This window comes from Octopus bimaculoides, chromosome 6 (assembly GCF_001194135.2).
Source record: "Octopus bimaculoides isolate UCB-OBI-ISO-001 chromosome 6, ASM119413v2, whole genome shotgun sequence".
Classification (NCBI taxonomy): domain Eukaryota; kingdom Metazoa; phylum Mollusca; class Cephalopoda; order Octopoda; family Octopodidae; genus Octopus; species Octopus bimaculoides.
This window is the reverse complement of record NC_068986.1, coordinates 61,741,226-61,758,101: the sequence shown is the minus strand read 5'-3', so window position 1 is coordinate 61,758,101 and position 16,876 is coordinate 61,741,226. Positions and strand designations below refer to the sequence as shown.

The window sequence follows — 16,876 nt, the reverse complement described above, 5'->3', positions numbered from 1 at the left end:
AATTTTGGAGGAGAATAGTCGATTATATTGATCCTAGTACATGACTGGTACTTTATTTTATTGATCCTGTAAGGATGAAAGACAAAATTTACCTTGAGGGGATTTGAATTCAGAATGTAAAAGTGCACAACTAAATACCATTCACTCTTCCATTTCTACTAATGCACATAGACAGACGTCCACAAATTTCAGGCAGTAGTCAAAGTTGATTAGACAATACCTGACTTAGTATTTATTTCACTGACTCTGGAGGAATAATAGGGAAAGCTGACTAAGAAGGGTAAGGGACCTAACTCAATATCGTAAGTCATTTTCGACGAATTTGCCGATTCTACTAGATAACCACTCATAGTAATAATACTAAGAATAGTAATATAAGCAAAAAGAATAGTAATAGTAATATAAACAAAAGGCCATGTCTTTTCAGAGAAGGATATTGTCAAAAATATTTTCTCAATACTTCATTGGTACTTATTTTATAAAAATAAATGAAACGTTCCCATTGAAAGAAGTTTAGGAACTTAGAGGTTTCTTTTCCAAATAAGTTTCAGTTAGCTAAAAATATTTTGCAGGCACTTATAGCAAGCTTATATTTCTTTTCAAAAAAACAAAACATTTGACAAATATAAAAAAAATAAATAATACTAGACATTTTCTTTTTATATTATATATACATATTATTTATTCACATCAAAGAATCCTACAAACATACAATATCATATTTTTCTTTGATTTTTATGTAATGTTACTTATAGCAAAGGAAGGAAAAAATAATGTTTTGTTGCAATATAATTTTCATTTAAGTAATACTTAAGAAAGACCATTGGAAAGACAACTTCTTGTAGTGAATTTAAATAAAAATTTCTAACAGTGGCACATGACCAGCAATTTTAGGATAATACATAAAGAGAAGTAGCTAAATACTGAGCAGTATTTTGTTTGGTATTCTACCACTCCTGATTCTTCTGTTCACTGTCCTAGTAAGGGGGAGATTTGAACTCAGAACATAAACAAATGTAACTAAATACCATGAAACATTTTGCTTATTGCTCTACCAAATCTGCCACCCACCACCCTAGTAAGATTAAACAATGGTTAAAAGTAAAAGAAAAAATTCAACTTAAATAAAAGGAAGAAATGGTAATGAGATGGCAAAGTAATATGTTGCACCTTTTTCTAGATGAAGTATAATACTTAGTAACATAAAAATTTAGTGAAAAAGAGTAAAAAAAATATAGAATGTGAGAATAAACAGTATCAATGTAGAGCTCCAAACTTCTGGCAGGTCATTTGAACGGGTTCATTTGAAATATACTACAACACTGGAATCACTTTCAATAAGTTCATCAAGTTCATTGTAACTCATACCTGTGAAGAAGGAAAAGAAAAGATCCTAGATAAACTTGGTATAGTCAAATATTATTAATGATTTCTTGTTTTGACACAAGGCCACACATTTGTAGGGAAAGGGTGGTACTCATTTTATGAAATTAAAAGGAGTCAAAGTTAAAGTCAACCTTAGTAAAATTTCAATTGAGAATGCACAAGAAGGTAACAGTAAGTGATGATTAGTCAAGCATGCTAATAATATTTATTCTTGTCATCAACAACATTTGTTGCTTGTCATCTCCTCTACTAAGTCTGAGGCAAGAGTAAGGGAGATTCAAAATTTTGAATCTCCCTTACTCTTGCCTCAGCCTCATCATAATGAAGGAATATATTCTCTGATTTAGGTATGAACACTTTATAAACATTGTATCATGTTTATAATGCAGTATTTCTCAGTTTGCATTGGACTGGATGTTCTGCGGCAACAATCCTTGCCTAGAGTCTCGTTATACTTTCAACAGTACTTGTGAGGGAAGTATTACAAGATTGTCAAATTAATTATGCAATCAAATAATCATCAATAAAAGAAGAGTAAATTTCTAAAAATTCTAAAGACTAATTACAATATTACAAATTAGATATATGACAGGGAAAATGGGTATTAGAGGGAGCTTTGAAAATGATGGAATTGGGGGAAAAATGTAAAATAAACATCGTTAAAAAGATTTAGAAATTGTAACAACTGAAGTCTCAGCACTCAAGATGACAGTGAAAATGCTAAACCACTCTTTTGTTTTCAATGCTCATGCAGAGCACCTAGAGATGTTATAAAACTTTTGATGTTCTACTATTTTGGAGTGTGTATAAGGGAAAGAAAGAAAGAAAGAAAGAAAGAGACAAACCAAAAGCAATTTTTCTTACCCATTCGGCCACATATTTCATCATAGCTGTGGAGTCCATTAAAATAGTGGTACAATGTCTGTAGTCGGGGCTGGATGTTGATATTGTGGATCTTTACTGGATATCGATGGATTCGACGGATTAAACCTTTGATTAATCCAAATTGAATCAATTTCCTTGAAAATGAAAGTAATGAAATAAAAAACAAACAGATACAAGACAAAACATCATCATCATCATTTTAGTGACTGCTTTTCCATGCTTGCATGAGTCACATGAGAGTATGCTGGAGCAGAGTTTTCTATGGATGTTACCAGAGGCTGCTTAATGATTAAAAAGAATTCCCCTTCCTCATCTCTGTCAGCTCCCACTGCCTCTGCTTGCAGATGCTTATCCATGAAGGTTGTGTAGGACTGAAGGAAATTGTAACTCATGAAGTAGCAAATACCTGTTTCACTGACATGTACTAGGACCCTCTGCCATCAGGTAAGTGCCTGCAAAAAATCTTTTTTCCAGATGCTGAAAACAGTCCCCAAACTACAATTTCACTCTTCCCAAGTCTACAAACTTAAAGCTGCCATGATCAATGTTGGCACAATGAAAGGTAGGGCTGGTGAGATTGTTGAAATATTAGAGCAGAGGCTTGTAGATGTGTGCAAGAGTTATGATGGAAAGGAGCTAGACAGCTTATGGACAAGGAACATCATTACAAATTCTTCTGGGTGGGCAGTAGTGGTGGAGGGGGCAATGCAATATAAGTATAAGTGATTGAGGTGGTCAAGCTGTGTGGATATGATTGTTAAACTAACATTCCTCTTTGATAATGTAAAAGTGTCATCTCTGCATATGCTCTACACCCTGGGCAGGCAGATGAACAGGACAACCATTTCTATGAACCCCTTTTGCAGATTATCTTGATGATGAAAGACAATGATCTTATTACTGTGGCTGGCAACTTCAAAGGAGATGTTGAGCAGCACTTAAATGGATTTCATGGCATGCACAGCGGGTTATGGCCTTGATGCTAGAAATGGGGAGGGAACAAGGCTGCTGGAGTTCTGTGTCTTGCTGATTTGCAACAAAAACTTCAGGAAACCAACAAGGGACCTAATCACTTTCCAATCTGATTGACACTCAAGTCAGATTGACTACATTCTCTCCAAAAACAGAGATAGGCAGACACTTATGAATGTGAAGTCTTTTCCTCATGAAGAATGTACATCACAACATAGGTTAGTAGTTAGTGGTGTCATATTTATTGCTAGAAGGGTTCAGAAATGCAAATCAAAATAGAAAAGGAGGACATGGAAGCTTAAGGATGCTTTGAACAGTCAGAAATTTAGAGATGTTCTAACTGAAGCATTTGATGAGAAGGAAGAGGAGACAGAGATGTATAACATCAAGGACAACTGGAAATTCTTAGAGCACAATCTACTGAAAGAAACAGACCAAATCTATACCTGTAGCAAAGTTTCTAGTAGGCCAAGTATGACATGGTGGTTGAACAGTGAGGCATACAGAGCCTTAAAATGAAAAGATGGGCTTGGAAAGAGTGGTAAAATAGAGCTTGAAGGAAAGCTAGGCAACAATTTACTTAGCAAAGGTAGAAGCAAAAAGGAGGAGGTTTGCTAGTATCTTACAGTGTGATGATCAGAGATATGAGATGTTTCAGATTGCAAGACAATGTATAAGTAAGAATCAAGATGTCAGAGAGAAGTGTATATGAATGGATAAAGGCATACTTGCACTTACTGACTCTGAAAAGAATGAAGCATGTGTGGAAAATGCATAAGAGAAAGAGAATCTTTCCAATGTTGATCCCACATTGACAGCAGTATGATAGATAAGGCAATTAAGGATATGGAGATACAGATGGCCCCTGGTCCTTCAGGAATTACTGGCAGAATAGCATATGGCCTCATCATCCGCATAGTTATTACGGTTATACAAGAAGGTGTCATACCAAATACTGGTGCAGTAGTATTATAGTCAGCTGTTACAAGGGTAAAGGAGATACCTTGGGTAGAAGTAATTAGAGGTATCAAATTGCTGGACTAGATCATGAAAGTTATGGAGAGAGTTGTAACTTAATTAATTAGGTACAGAAATAGAGTAGATGAGATGCAGTTTGGTTTTGTGCCAAGAAAAAGTACAACTGATACCATACCATCTTTTTAGTCAGACAACTGCAGAAGTATTTAGCTAAGAGCAAACCATTGTACTTTGCATTTGTTGACCAGGAAAAACTTTTAACAGAGTCTCTGTGACCTGATGGGCTTTGCAGAGACAAGTGACTTGTGAAAGCCATACAAGCCATCTGCAGAGGTGCTGCCAGTAAGGTGAGAGTTAGAGCACAGGTAAGAGTTCACAGGTAATTTAGAGCACAGGTAAGAGTTCACTAGGGCTAAATTCTCAGTACTGTCTTTTTCATCATTGTCCTCCAGGTCATAACAGAGGAAATTAAGACTGGTTGCCCCTGGGAACTACTACTATATGCTGATGATCTTATCCTCATTGCAAAAACTGTAATAGAATTAGAAAAGAAATTCCAAATGTGAAAGCAAAACCTGGAATTAAAGGGCCTTAAAGTTAACTTAGCAAAGACCAAAATTCTAGCAAACAAGAAAATAGACAGGACTCCACTCCCTTCAGAAAACTGGCCCTGCTCAATTTGTAGGTATGAATTTCATACAGTGTATTTGGTGCAAGATATAGATGCAGAAGATGGAATCACAGGAAGACTAATGGAGAAAATAATGTTTATATGTGGAAGATGTGTGAGAGCAATGAACACTAAGGATTCATGAGAAACAAAGTGTCCAGGAGGTTCCCTGGTGGTAGTAGATAGCTTCTGCTATCTAGGTGACCTAATTAGCAGTGGAGGAGGATGTTCTGAAAGTATAGTTGCTAAAATAAGAATAGGATGGAGAAATTTAGAGAGCTATTACTTCTGTTGGCAACAAGAGTTTTCTCCCTCTCTCTGAGTTAAATACAGATTGTATGATGCCTGTGCACAAACACCAATGCTACATTGTAGATGGATATGGGCACTGAATGTAGAGAACAATGAAGCTAGTATGCTCTATTGGATGTGCAATATCATGTGTATGTGTGACAAAGTGCTAATATATTGAGGAAAACATTGGGCATAAGAGGAATCAAATGTAATATGCAAAAGAGAAGACTGCACAGGTTTGGTCATGTCATGCACACAGATGAGGAGAGCTGCTTAAAGATGTGCTAAGTGCATTAAGTAGATGCCCTTATACCTTGCTCATCATTCCTACTTCTTGAGCTATCACCCATGAGTCACTTCTGTAGGAATTTATGTTTGTGTATTTTGCACTGAGTGGGTGCTACACAATTTTCTTACATCAATGTTTGAGGAAATTAGCAGAACAAGGAAGCATCTGAATATAAAACAATATTTTATTCTGTATGTACAAAAAGGTACATCTCGGGATAATAAGTCGCCAGGTCTGATGTAGATACAGCAAAGTTAAAGTTAATCATTCTTTATGAAGACAATATAACACCTCGGAACACTCAGTGGTCAGGTCAGGTATAGAAACAGCAAAGTTGGAGTTAATAATAATTTTGAAGGTATTCTTCACAGAACTCCATCAAAATCAGAGCTGGTCAATTACCGAACATCCAGGACAGGAGCGTAGGCCAAAATTGAGAGCTGCTAAGGACACGTCTGCATGGTTCAGTGGCTGCATCTCAAGTCAAAAACGCTAGCGAGAAACGCGATGAAATTTTTCCGCAAGTCCCAAGCGCATGCTCTTGAGGGAACTTCTGTAGGCCTTCCAGAAGATTCCAACCAATGCATGTGTGCTGAAAACTCTCAAAATTGACTTCACTACACTTCTATCCCTCACAACCTCCCCACTATCCAATACTGATACTTTCCATCAAGCTGTGCCTCTATCCCTGTTTGTTACCAACTACATTTATCTCTACTCCCATCTCTAACTCTCCCCACCCCTCTCTTGTTTATTGAGGGTTTTCTCTGGCATCCCATCACTATCATTTTATCTTCTCAGGGTGTCTTCACTATAGCAAGACACATGTGCTTGTCCCTTAACTATACTTTAACCCCACAAAATCTAGCATAAACCCACCTCACCTTTCTCTCGAATACTCTTCCTACTTAGCCTAGGGGTCTTTTTCTTTTCTTGTTTTACAAGTTACTAGGCTACCACACTAGTGCTGGATGCATGAAAAAGGCACCCAGTACACACTGTAAAATGGTTGGCATTAGGAAGGTCATCCAGGCATAAAAGCCATGCCAAAGCTCACAATAGGGCACAATGTAGTCTTAGAGCTCACTGGATCCTGTCAAACCATCCAACCCATGCCAGCATAGAAAATGAGCATTAACTGATGATGATGTTGATAAGAATTATGTTTGTAACAAAAGTCATTATATCACCACAGAAGACCTGCTATTAATATTGTAGTTTAAAGTAACATAGTCAGAAGTAGTTTGGAACCTTTGAAGACTTGATATCAGTACTAGGAATTCACAAAATACTGTGGTTTGGCTATATACAACACTGGACAGTATTTCCCCATAACTGTGTGTGTGTGTGTGTGTGTGTGCGTGTGCGTGCATGCACGTATAAGGTTCTTAGTAGTCCATCAGTAAGAAACAAATCAATGTTAAAATCAATTTACTGTTTAATTTATTGTTTTATATTCTTTGGTCCTGGGTTTGGATGAGCAGGTGAATGATAAATACACTGTGGAAACATTTTTCTTACACATAAATTCAGCTTTGCTATATGCTATACAGTTGTCCAAAATAAGAATTTTGCAATCTACTGGCAGCCTACAGATGTGCAATGTGTTATGGCTTCTGGTTCAAAAATTTCTTCAAACCATTCTAACATAATATCAGTAGTAACCAGGCATTTCTATTTGCATGGTATGTTATTGGGTAAACTGTAACGCCTTTCTAGGTTTTGGGGCATTTAGATTTTCCCATTACCAATGGCTTACATCTGTGCCTAGCAGCTGTATTGCAGCATCCCAAGATGGTAATTTTGTTGTTAGATGTGTTTGTGTCCTGTAGCCTCTTCTTCATCTTCTGTTTCTGAGGTGTGCATTGCCAATATAAAGCAGATTTGTCTGCATTATACATTTGTGCAGGATTGAGATCTCTGTCAACGATAATCATTATCATCATCATCCTTTAATGTTCACTTTCCATGCTAGCATGGATTGGATGGTTTGACTGAGGACTGGCAAGCCAGTAGGCTGCACCAGGCTCCATTCTGATCTGGCAAGGTTTCTACAGCTGGATGCCCTTCCTAATGTCAACCATTCCAAGAGTGTAGTGGGTGCTTTTTACACACCACCAGCACAGGAACCAGTCAGGGGGCACTGGCATCAACCATGTTCGCATGGTGCTTTTTACGTGCCACCAGCATGGGAGCCAGTCAGGGGGCACTAGCATCGACTATCTTACATGGTGCTTTTTACATTCCACCAGCACGAGGAGCCAGTCAGGCAGCACTAGCATCAACCCATGCTCGACTGGTGCATTTTACGTGCCACCAGCACAGGTGCCAGTCAGGTGGCACTGGCCACGACTATGATTTCAATTTCACTTGACTCAACAGGTCTTCTGAAGCTCATCTTCTGAAGCGTTGGGTGATAACCCAACGCTTTAAGGGTACTTTTGAATGGGCCAGTTATGCAACATGGTATCGGCCACGACTGCGATCTCACTTTACTTGCCAGGTCCTCTCAATCACAGTATATCTCCAAAGGTTTCGGCCTCTTATTGCTCCTTTGAGGCCCAATCCATGTCTTCTTGGGTCTACCTCTTCCACAGGTTCCTTCCACTGTCAGGGTGTGACACTTCTTCACACAGCTGTCCTCATCTATATGTAACACATGACCATACCAGAGCAGTTATCTCACTTGCACACCATATCTGATGCTCCTTATGTCCAACTTTTCTCTCAGGGCGCTTAACTCAGTCGTATATGCACACTGACATTACACATCTAGCAGATCATACTAACTTTGTTTCTTTCAAGCCTGTGCATGTTCTCAGCAGTCATGGCCCATGTTTCATTGCCATGTATGAGTTTTGAAAATTCATCAACGTACTTTGCGGTTGCTTCATGGTTTACAGATTGTCTATCTCCACACAACTTGTTCAATGGAAATTCCATGACACTTCAAGAATCATTGAAACCATCCTTCACTGTAAACACATTCATGTTCGAACTTGAATTCTTTATGAAACAACTTAGCCATTATCATGCTACATGACTAGTCGATATTTTGTTTCTTTGCTTCTTAATCTCACAAACAGTAAATGAACCAATGCCATAGATTTAACACAGCTTATGTACTGAAACAGCATAGTCCGCTTTTATGAACAGTTCTACTTAATCTTCTACTTAATCTTCACACTACCATTGATACTCTCCTTTTTGTTGTAACCATAGCTAAGGGTAACTTTAAGCTAGCAGAGGATCTCTTGAAATTTTGGTGTTGCCACCAAGTGCAATGTAAATAACGCATGTAAACAGATGGAACACACATCACAACTTGTGGTCATGCTGTGATGACTGGCAGCCACAGAAATTTCAAGTTCCCCTCATCTGGATTAAAGGAGGTGTACCTGTACTTTTAAATTTAATATATTGCATGCAGTTGAATGATAAATTTATTAATTAGTGTAAAAGATTTACCGTTCATCAATCCTCAAAGCCCTGGGATTAAATTGGCAACAGATATCACGTACAGTTGTGCCAGGATTCATTTCACAAAGTAAATGGAAAATATCTTTGAATTCTGGTAAAGAATGCCCTAGATATAGAGAAAAATATCCACAACTTAATAAAAATTTATAATATAGTGTAATTTTAAAAACATTTTTTTTATATCTCTCTCTTTTACTTGTTTCAGTCATGTGACTGTGGCCATGCTGGAGCACCGCCTTTAGTCAAGCAAATCGACCCCAGGACTTATTCTTTGTAAGCCTAGTACTTATTCTATCGGTTCCTTTTGCCGAACCACTAAGTTACAGGGACGTAAACACACCAGCATCGGTTGTCAAGCGATGTTGGGGGGACAAACACAGACACACAAACATATACACACACATACATATATATATATATATATGTATATATATACACATATACGATGGGCTTCTTTCAGTTTCGGTCTACCAAATCTACTCACAAAGCTTTGGTCGGCCCGAGGCTATAGTAGAAGACACTTGCCTAACCATGTGGTTCGTAAGTAAGCTACTTACCACACAGCCACTCCTACTTTAAAATTACTCCTAGTAATTTTTAAATATTTTTTTCTTCATTTTATACTTTTATAAGATGTTTTAGTGTTTTTGAGTTTGTATTTCAGCTTCTAAGACATCAAACAGGTGAGAGACACTTCCTCACAGATATGGTGCTATCTATTGCACATAAGAGGATTTCAGCACTGTGAGCTAACAGATCTCTGACAATTACACAAAGCCCTCAATAACCACAAAGAGTGAGAAATAACATATATAACTGACATTAATAAAATCATTGAAGAATTGCAAAATATAAGTTTTGAAATACTAATTCTTCAGGTAAAATTTCTCTTTTTCTTAAATATAGTTTTATAGTTGCTTACCCTGAGTTCTTACATATCTAACACACTCATCTTGTAAGTCTTTATCTTCAGAAAGTCGATATATTTCAGGAGTTGTGGCATGAACATTTGAATACTGAAAATATATATGAAAGAACTGTTTTACAAGAATTGTTGCTTGCATATAAAGCACATAGTTTGGAATTAAGTATACCATTTATATACATAGCATATTTTTCATTATTAACATATACAACAAATAATGTAGAATATTATATGAGGAAGTTGGAAGAAGTTTAAGTAGGAACTAACTGTACAGGTAATGAATCTTTTCTTTAGCCAGCCAGACTTTTGCATAGTTATTCAACCTACTCAATATAGCATTGGCACTAATCCTTCACTGAATTGCAGTACTAAAAACAAATTTATCTTTTCATTGAAACTGCAGACAATAAAGGTGTGATAATGTATGCATATTGAGTGGAAAATATTTTTAATGACTGGCGTGTAATGTTATACACCAAATCACCAGATGTTATGTGAAAATAAGGTGAGTGTGCGAGTGAGGACTCTACCCAGAAATTCTACTGTTGTTGTAACACCTTTTCTTTCTTTTATGGAATTTGTCTACTCAAGGCCTTCAGCTCAACCTTGCATGTTCTTAAAGCACTGAAATTCATATCTCCCTTTCCAAAAACATGTATTTAACTCATAGGTATAGTTGTTACTGTTAAAATGTTAGTTCCATTTATATAATTTTTGATAATGTCCACTGCAAAACTGTTGGTCCAGTGGTAGTGTAAGATGCCTTATTAAAACATTGCTGTGGCAGCGAAGGGTTTAAAATATTGAAAATAAGAAAACCATTTGAAACTGATTTGAAATGCATCTTGTATCATGTATTTCCTGTATGTTGTTTGCCTTTTACAGAGGCATAATGCATTGTAGACTAAGAGTCTTGGCCTATTTTTCAAAGCTCTAAAAAATAAAATGACAGCTCCTCAAAAACACCAGCTTCAAAGCATTTGATTTTCAATCTAAACTATCATTACAGGTAGAGCACTGGACAAAATGCCTAATAGTATTTATATTCTTATAAATTTCAAGTTCAAGTGTTGTCAAGACTGACCTTGCCATTGATCCCTCTGAGGTCAATAAAGTATTAGTCATGTAACTTCATTGAATTAACAATACCCCTTTCTTAGACATGTCTAACATTGTATATATGCAAGAGATCATAATATATTGCAGTATCTACTCATGATGGACAAATGTATGAGATTTTAGAGTTTTTGTATCATTGACACAATATAGATAGGGGACTTTGTTGATGACTGATTTGGGCAGCTCAGATTTTCCCGTTAAAGAAGTTTTCCCAGTACAGTTTGGACTTAAATTTATCTGTTCACAAATTTGTTTCATATCACGATCCTTTTAAGGACTGATGATTAGTTTTATAGCATAACTGCATAATTAAGAAATTCACTTTACATCACATGTGTGGTACTTTGGGCAAATATCTTCTATCAAAGCTATGGGTTGACCAATGGTTTGTTACTGAAATTTGGTAGACAAAAACTGTGGAAATCTGTGCATAAGTGTTATGTGTATATCAATGAAAGATATATACATCATCATTCAATGTTTGTTGTCCATGCTGACATGGGTTGGACAGTTTAACCATGGCTGATAAGCTGCACCAGACTCCAGTTTGATTTGGCATGGTTTCTACAACTGGATGCCCTTCTTAATGTTAACCACTCTGAGAGTGTAATGGGTTCTTTTATGTGCCACTGGCATGGGTGCCAGTTTGTTTGACATCAGTATCTGCTGTAGTGATGCAAGTCATAATAAACTTTTATCAGCAGTAATATGATGCAATGGTCATGTTGCCTGAATAGGCATAATTGTTAATTTCCCATTGGTTAAAATTACTGCCCACTCTCTTGAGATATTGACTATTGTTATGCCATGTCTATTACTTAATTCATCAAGGCTTTTTTGAATTGTTGTGTAAAACTCTAGTAACTTAGTATGGAAGAATTGGTTAATATAAATTTTTATGTCGTAACTCTCTACAATTTAGTAAATAATTTCTTTTTCTTCATTTTCTTCAACCTGTTAATGAAATTTATTTCTGTAACTATGAAACTGTTATTATAGTGGTGAAAAAGAGTGAACTTATTTATCTTCAACATACATGCACATTAAGCGTCTTGGTGTATAATTCATCACGGCGTTTACACAGCCTGAGTTAAGATTTAATTAAGTTATAAGTGACAGGTTTATCACCGTAGATTTCTACTCAGTAAACATCTATATTTATTATCTTTTCCAAGTTCGAACATGTTATAAATTGGTGACCAACCGACATTGATTACAAAGTCTACTTGGGAGAATAATCACCATATAAATAAGATAATATCATCGTTATAAAAGTGGTGATCCCTGTGAAAAATATATAAAATTTTATATAGAAAATAGATGACAGTTTTATTACACAAAATTTTATTAACGGAAATATTTAATATTAAAGGTTGAAGTAAGAAAGAACACTGAAGAAATAAACAATAATAGTCACAAAAAGTTTTAACTACACTTTCTAGCAAGCTAAGTTTATACTTCATAGCTGTTGAAAGTTCACTAAGTGAAAATTTTTCTTCTTCTTGAAAATTTTAATATATTTGAATGGAAGAAAATATTAAAGAGTTTGAAATGTCTTATTTTGATAGAGGATATATGCAAGCTTCTGTTTTGCCTCCCCCTTGGGTGGGTGACACCATTATCTGGTTTGCTCGATTAGAATAACAACAGAGGCACAAAAATATAACATTATGTTAAGCAACTTACCACCAGCTCTGAGCAATGAAATTAGAGACTTATTAATAGATCCTACTGAACCATTATCGTATTTTTCCGTAAAGGAATAGATACTAAAGAGGACTCCCAGCTCCTGTTCAATAACGAACAACTAGGTGACAGAAAACCTACTCAACTTTTTCGTAGAATGAAAGAACTTCTCACAAATCAACAGACAGAAGAGTCTTATCTTAAAGAAGTTTTCTTTGTTTGGCAAGTTGCCTTATAGCACTCAAACTCTACTTTTAGCGGTGAAAGAGCAAAACTCTCTCAAACAATTGGCAGGTGGTATATTGGAATTATTATCTAGACAGTCTGTTAATGCCTTACCATCCATTTCTTCAGAATTACAGAAGATGAAAGAAACTTATAAGGAGCAATTAAAATTATTAACAGACAAAATTGAAAGTCTTCAACTTGGAAGAGATAAGCGTTCTCATAACAGAAATAATGCAAGATGGCGTAGACGATCGAAAAGTCCCAGAAGAAATGCTACATGCTGGTACCATTCAAAATTTGGTGACAAATCTTATCGTTGTATTAAACCATGCTCATTTGATTTTCTAAACAAAAAAAAAAGGTCGGGAAACTTTTCAACCACAGATTAGACGTGACGAAATCTGTGGATTTCATAAAAAGTTTTCTTCATATTTGACTCTAACTCCAAACAAAGATTCTTAGTTGATACAGGAGCAGCTTGTTCCATTTGGCCTGCTAAACTTTTAAAAGAGAAACCTAAGCCTGCTTATTTGACTCTACAAGCAGTTAATCAGTCAGATATCCAAACATTTGGAGAAAATTAGTTTAACTCTAGATTCACATTTAAGAAGAGAATATAAGTGGATTTTCATTGTAGCAGATTTGCCAATTTACTGGTAGATGTAAAGAAACAAAAATTAATAGACACAGTTACTTCATTAAACATTTAAGGCATGAGATGCAGGAATGCGACAATTAGTCTGTTATATTTTATGGTGTCCTCCGAAAATCGTTTGAAATTACAAAACCATTAGCTCCAAACACCAAATGTGTTCATTCAGTCACTCATCACATTGTAACCCATGGACTACCAAGTTTTTCCAAACCTTGCAGAGAAATTAAAGATTGCTAAGGCCGGATTTTATCACATGTTAGACCTCAGAATAATTCGTCCTTCTAGCAGTAACTGGTCTACACCTTTAGTTTTGGTAAAGAAAAATCTCACAGACTGGCATCCATGCGGAGATTTTAGACAGCTTAATGCGAAAAAAACACAAGAAGACAAATATCCAATTCCATACATCCATGATTTTGCAGCTTCGTTGAGTGGTTGTAATATCATTTCAAAGATAGATTTAGTTAGAGCATACAATCAAATTCCTGTTGAAGAGAATGATATACCAAAAACAGTAATTACAACTCCATTTGGGTTGTATGAATTCCTTTGTATGTCTTTTGGATTGAGGAACGCAGCAAATACTTTCCAGAGATTCATTGACAAAATAACAAGAGATTTACCTTTTGTACTTGCTTATACAGACAATATTCTCATTGCTAGTTCGTCAGAAGAAGTTCATGAAAAGCACTTAAAACAAATTTTCAAAAGACTAAATATGGTATAGTAATAAATCCATCAAAGTGTGTTTTTGGTGAACGCACTATATTCCTTTTAGGTCATCTCATTGATAAAGATGGAATTCGCCTACTGCCAGACAAAGTAGAAGCTATTAACAAATTTTCAGTACCAAATTCTTTACAAAAGCTTCAAGAATTTTTAGGAATCATTAATTTTTACAGATGTTTCATTCCACATTACACAGAAAGTCCATTTCCTTTAACTGAATTATTACAGAATAGGAAAAAGAAAAATGAAGTATAACTTTAAAAGATGAATAATTACAGGCTTTTCAAAGCATAAAAGAAAAACTGTTTGAAGCAACACTCTCAAACCATCCTGTTCCTGAAACAAAATTATTGTTGGTAGTTGATACTTCCGATGTTGGAATTGGTGGAGTTTTACAACAGTTTCTTATTTCTTTATTGCCCACAAGGGGCTAAACATAGAGGGGACAAACAAGGACAGGCAAAGGGATTAAGTTGATTACATCAACCCCAGTGCGTAACTGGTACTTAATTTATCGACCCCGAAAGGATGAAAGGCAAAGTCAACCTCGGCAGAATTTGAACTCAGAACATAACAGCAGACGAAATACCAATAAGCATTTCGCCCGGCATGCTAACATTTCTGCCAGCTTGCCGCCTTGTTTTACAACAGTTTCATTGTGGTTCTTGGCAACCATTATCCTTCTTTTCAAAAAAATTCAAGGCACCAGAAACAAAATACAGCATTTTCGGCAGAGAATTGTTGGCAGCTTACTTGTCAATAAAGTACTTCAGACATCTTCTTGAAGGTAGGTCATTTACATTATTTACTGACCATAAACTATTGACACATGCACTAAAAAATTCTTCTGAAAAGTATTCTCTCAGAGAAATTAGACACTTGATTATATTTCACCGTATAATACTGTGGATATACGGTATATCAAGGGTGTTGAAAATTCTGCAGCTGATGCACTTTCTCGAATGAATGTTGATGCATTACATTCATTAAGTACTATCAATTTAGAAGAAGTGTCTAAAGATCAAACTACTGATAAAGAATTTTCTTTATATTAAGATTCCAGTTCTACTTCTTTGAAATTTAAATTGTTACCGATTCATTCTTGTAAATCACATATTTGGTGTGATATTTCTACAGAATTTTCTAGACAATTTGTGCCTGAAAAGCATAGAAAAGTTGTTTTTTCTACTTTGCATAATTTATCTCATGATAGTATTGGAGGTTCATTAAAATCAATATCGAGTCGATTTGTTTGGCCTAGTATGAATAAGGATATTCATTCTTGGGTTCAATCATGTATGCAGTGCCAAAGAGCAAAAGTGAATCGTCACATTAAAGCACCTGTAAGAGGTAAAATGATTGGCACTGGAAGGGTGCCACACAATTCCTTACATAAATGTTAGAGGAAAAATATCGGAACAAGAAAACATCCGAACATAAAAACAATCCTTTTATTTTGTATGTACAAAAATTTACACCTTGGGACAATCAGTAGCCAAGTCTGGTGTGGAAGCAGCAAAGTCGGAGTTAATCATACTTTGTGAAGGCATTCTTCACAGAAATCCAGCTACACAGAGCTGGTCAAATACCGGTCAGCAGCAGAGGTGAACAGAGCGCTGCTGAGGACATGTCTGCATAATTCAGCGGCTGCATCTCGAGTCCAAGATACAAGAGAACTCTGCTGCTGCTAGTTTTCTGCGCATGCACATCAGGGACCTTTCAGCAGGCCTTCCAGAAGGTTTCAACCCTGTGCATGCGTGCTGGAGACCCTCAAGATGACGTCACTACACTCCATTAGGCACTTTTGCAAATCCTGATGTCAGATTCCAATGCATTCATATTGACATAATTGGACCATTGCCTCCTGTGGAAGGTAATAGTTATTTGTTAACATGTATGGATTGTTTTTTTTTTTTGCGATGGCCAGAAACCATTCAAAGACATATCTGTGGTAACTATTGCAAAAACCTTATTTACCAATTGGATGTCCAGATTCGGCATACCCAACTCATTGACAACAGATTGTGTGTGGAAGACAATTTGAGTCTACACTTTTTGCAGAATTTAACAAATTGTTGAATTCATAGAATTTGTACTACTTCTTATCATCCACAATCTAACAGCATGATAGAAAGGTTTCATAGGCAGTTTAAATCTTATTTAAGAACTTACTCTGATTCTAACAGTTGGTTAGAAGCCTTACCAGTGACATTGTTAGGAATCAGGAGTGCTGTTAAAGAAAGTTTGCAATATTCTCCTGCTGAACTTCAGTACGGAACAACATTAACTCTACATGGTCAAATGTTTGAAGAAACCAATTCTTTTAATGGAGATATTAACAATTATGTAGCCCGACTCAAGAGATTTCTTTCTGATGTTCCTTCTTTTACAAGTAAATTACAAAATATTAAAAGTTTCGTCCCTTCTGATATTAATTCTTGGACTCATGTATTTGCACGTAATGATGCCAGTCATCATTCACTGAATTATAAATACACTGGACCTTTTAAAGTTTTGTCAATTAAAGATAAAACTATGACTTTGGATATACATGGCAGAGAAGAGATTGTCAGTTTAGAC

General features: G+C 35.9%; 1 protein-coding gene across 1 annotated transcript in view; it reads right to left on the bottom strand.

The window, feature by feature from the left end:
* Positions 1-651: 651 nt before the first annotated feature.
* LOC106882059 (GATOR complex protein NPRL2) overlaps positions 652-16,876 on the bottom strand; it is a 40,519-nt gene continuing 24,294 nt past the window's right edge. The window contains exons 7-10 of the mRNA XM_052968472.1: positions 9,877-9,970; positions 8,943-9,060; positions 2,251-2,405; positions 652-1,368 (exon numbers count right to left, since the gene is read on the bottom strand). Coding sequence (XP_052824432.1) covers positions 1,301-1,368; positions 2,251-2,405; positions 8,943-9,060; positions 9,877-9,970 — 435 coding nt within the window. The 3' untranslated portion in view covers positions 652-1,300. The remainder of the gene's footprint in view (positions 1,369-2,250; positions 2,406-8,942; positions 9,061-9,876; positions 9,971-16,876) is intronic.